A 4,174-nucleotide genomic window follows, 5' to 3' on the forward strand; every position below is an offset into this window, starting at 1 on the left:
GGCAACTCAAGAGGAATATCTCCATAGAAATATTTTTTTTTTTTTCTTATGTTTGTCACCTACTGTAGATATGTTAAAACAATGAATCATTGCAATTAAAAAGCAACGAGCAAATGATTATTTTTTGCATTCTACTCCCATTTAAAACAGTATTAAGTTATTATTTAACGCCAAATTGAACCGTGTATTAGATTTATATAAATAATTATCTTTGACAGTCAGATAAGTCATACTGATGACTTTAAATTATTTTCAACCAACAAAGATCTAAATGTTTACATTAATTTTAGGCAGTTTGAACTGTTTACGATACAAATCGGAATAGTAAGAAGCGCTTTGTTGAGAAAATAGGTAATACATGCGTATGAAGGCTCTTCCCTAATATTTGATTTCTTAAATCGAGTGTATGTCTCAAACATTCAATGATTATTTTACTAAATAATAAAATTTACTTTTAATTCTATCTGATATATCATCGTCTTCCATCAAAGATTACCTGCATAATCATTTAATCATATACTTGATTCTCTGTAATTCTAAACATCTAATTAATAATGATCAAACAAGTAGACTTAAATAAATAGCTGAATCATTAAGCGAAATATTATAATCTCTTTGTTTTATCAGTTATGTTTTTATCGTTGATCTATAAAATCATCTTAGAAAACATTATTTTCATACGTTATTTGGTAAATTTTCAATCATATAGCTTTCATAAAAACTATAAACTTACTGTAAAAGTGGTAACTGGCAACATAACTGCATTAGAATACGAGTAACAACGTTCAGAATTACAGAAGAAAAATAAAGCATATACTTTATCATTTGCCACTGGGAAACAATGCAGACGTTCAGTAGAATCTGATCAGTGATTTACACTAATTTAGTCTTTAGAATATTTTGACATAAGCCTCCATCAATTAAAATATACGAATATTTACCCACCAAAGGACAGTATATATATATTTTTTTCTATAATTACCCAATATTACAATGGATCCTTATGCATCCTATGTGGATGAACACTCCTTTAGTATGTTATTGTACCTAAAAAATGAAATATCATACAATATAGGAAAGTGGTAATAAACTTGAGTCACTGTGATGACAATTCGAATATTTTGAACAGCTGTTAAATGAAGAAAATGATAGATTATTAAGAGAGGATAGATTGGTGAATTTTGGCATGGTAATGAGTTTCTCCAGGCAAGAGGTAATAAATGCACTGAGGAAGAGGAAGAATGGGAAGGCAACTGGACCAGACATGATTCCTGGGGAGGCATGGAAAGCCTTAGGAGATGAAGGAGTGGATATACTGTACGATCTTATGATAAAGATTTTTGAGCAGGAAAAGATACCAAATGAGTGGCGTGGGAGTATATTGATCCCAATCTTCAAAGGGAAAGGGGATGTCCAAGAGTGTGGGAATTACGGAGGTATTAAATTGATGTCCCACACTTTGAAGATACTGGAAAGGATGATAGATGCCAGACTAAGAGAAGAAGTAGAAATAGGCAAACAGCTGATGGGATTCACGAAGGGGAGGGGAACAACAGATGGTGTATTTTGTCTGAGGCAACTAATGGAGAAATTCCGGGAAAAGTAAAGAGACCTGCATGTGGTATTCATTGACCTTAAAAAGGCTTATAACAGAGTCCCAAGACAAGAGTTATGGAGGAGTTTGAGGGAGAGCAGGGTGCCAGAGAAGTACGTTCGACTGATACAAGAGATGTACCGTAATGTATTTACTAGAGTGAGGAGCAGTGCTGTGGAGACAGAGGGTTTTGAAGTGAGAGTAGGATTACACCAAGGGTCAGCTTTGAGCCCATTTATCTTTAACATAGTGATGGACGTTTTAATAGAAGAGGTAAGGGAGGCAGTACCATGGAACATATTGTATGCAGATGATATTGTTCTGTGGGCAGAGAGCAAGGAAGATCTGAAATGAGATTGGAAAGGTGGAGGCAAGTACTGGAGGAGAGAGGAATAAGAATAAGTAGATCTAAGACAGAATATATGTGTAGCACCAGTGAGGGGGATGATAGAGAAAGTATTCAATCTTAGGGGAGAACAGATAAAGAGAGTTGATAAGTTTAAGTATTTGGGATCCTTTATTGATGCTGGAGGAGGTATGGAAGATGAAGTTAAACATCGGGTACAGGCAAGCTGGAACAACTGGAGAGGAGCCTCAGGAGTTCTTTGTGACAAAAGAATACCACTGAGGTTGAAAGGAAAATTTCATAAGACAGTGGAAAGAACAGCAATGCTGTATGGAACGGAAACAGCAAGCATGAGGAAGACAAAGAAGAAGATGGATGTGGCAGAAATGAGAATGCTTAGGTGGATATTTGGGGTGACAAAAGAGGAACGGATAAAAAATTACTACCTAAGGGAGTCGACAAAGGTTTTGGAAATATCAAAGAAAGTGCAGGAAGGGAGGCTGAGATGTTATGGAGACCTGATGAGGAGAGATGAGGATCACGTTGGGAGACATACTATGGAGATGGAGGTTCAGGGAAGAAGAAGAAGAGGGAGACCAAGCAAGAGATGGAGGGACTGTGTGAGAGGAAACCTAAAGGAGAAGGGGGTTGATGAGGCAGAAGCACAGAATAGAAAAAGATGGAAACGGCCCATCCGCAACGGCGTCCCCATATAAAAATGGGAACCAGCTGGGAAGAAGAAGAAGACTGTGATGACAATTTGACTCTCATATATATATATATATATATAAATATATATATATATATATATATATGTACATATATATATATATATATATATACACACATATATACATATATATATATATATATATATACACACATATATATATATATATATATATATATATATACACACACATATATATATATATATATATATATATATAAATATTGTATTAATAATTTTGCTTAATGAACCATGACACAGGCCAGGTAATGTTCTTCTTTGAAACAGAGTTCTTATTTGAAGTCATTAGCATCCCTTAAAGAACCAGCTGTCCATTTTTCAGTCCTTTGGAAAAGAATTAATAACTTTATCATTCCAGTACTTTTTTTTCTAATGAACCATCAATTATTCGCAAAAAGAAAAAGAAAAGTATTGAGAAAGTTAACGTAGTTTTTTCTAGTATGTAATATACTATTGAATAAACAGTAATTATGTTAATCTAGAGGCAAAGTAAAGTATGCTACTTATTTGAAACTAGCAACCTTCTTTTGCATTGTTCGCAATTGCTTCAATCTGAACTTATATCTCTGGGGAATAATGATTAACCATTTTGCAGTCATTAAGAGGCTATGATAGATTGACCAAAAGATTTTTTCATAATCTCATCCACACAATTAGTAGCTCATCAACTCGAGTTTCTGCTCGTTTCAATGGCATAAGCTGTTTTGCTAATATCTTATTTTCGATAATCTATATTTTCATTAAGGATTGTTTATTCGGTCAGTTCATTCACTAATAACAGGACCTCAAATATTATGAAAAAAAACTGCTGAATTTGACAACTTTTTATCAAATTACATTGATATTTATAAGAAAATTCATAGACAGAGAAACTGTTTATGCTTTATCATTTTACATATTTGAAATCATCTTTATCACACAGGAAAAAGGCATTGCAGCATTGCATTTAAACGCCAGTGATATAGAAGATCAATGGATAAAGTATTTACGAGATATACTTGATAAATTTATTACTTATTTTTATATGTGATTTATCTAAGCATATTTCTTTGTTACTGAATCCAAACAAAGTGAGATACAGGAATAGCTTTTAACTATCTTCCTGGTATCGACACACCTTTGAGCTGTTTGTGACTCTGGAATAATAATGATTTTAGGATGTGAATGATTGTATTCCTTGAATGAAACACTAATGAGTAAAGATTTTATATTAGTCTCTTCTAATTTTCTTGTTGAAATTTTCACTGATATCATAATACCCTTAATACACCAATGGCATTGAATACATAATACTGTATGACACAAGTATTAGGTATCTCAAACTTCTTTTGATCTCTTGAGCAGTTAATCGTTCTTTCCTTCCTCAGTTTGGCACCCTTAGCCGTATACAAACCACATTTAAATGAATGATAAAAAGGGAAAGAAAACATTTCAATATATATATATATATATATATATATATATATATTGGCTCTGTCTAAAC

General features: G+C 33.0%; 1 protein-coding gene across 1 annotated transcript; it reads left to right on the forward strand.

Moving 5' to 3' along the window:
* The first annotated feature begins 2,290 nt into the window (after nucleotides 1–2,290).
* On the forward strand, nucleotides 2,291–2,656 carry LOC137635764 (uncharacterized). The gene has a single exon (XM_068368217.1). The coding sequence runs from the start codon at nucleotides 2,291–2,293 to the stop codon at nucleotides 2,654–2,656; it is 366 nt and encodes a 121-aa protein (XP_068224318.1).
* Nucleotides 2,657–4,174: the final 1,518 nt, after the last annotated feature.

Source organism: Palaemon carinicauda, unplaced genomic scaffold (assembly GCF_036898095.1).
Source record: "Palaemon carinicauda isolate YSFRI2023 unplaced genomic scaffold, ASM3689809v2 scaffold17, whole genome shotgun sequence".
In the NCBI taxonomy this organism is placed as follows: Eukaryota; Metazoa; Arthropoda; class Malacostraca; order Decapoda; family Palaemonidae; genus Palaemon; species Palaemon carinicauda.

Excerpts from the sequence above, each read along its gene's own strand:
- LOC137635764 (XM_068368217.1), top strand. The coding sequence starts at position 2,291 with ATGAGGAAGACAAAGAAGAAGATGGATGTGGCAGAAATGAGAATGCTT.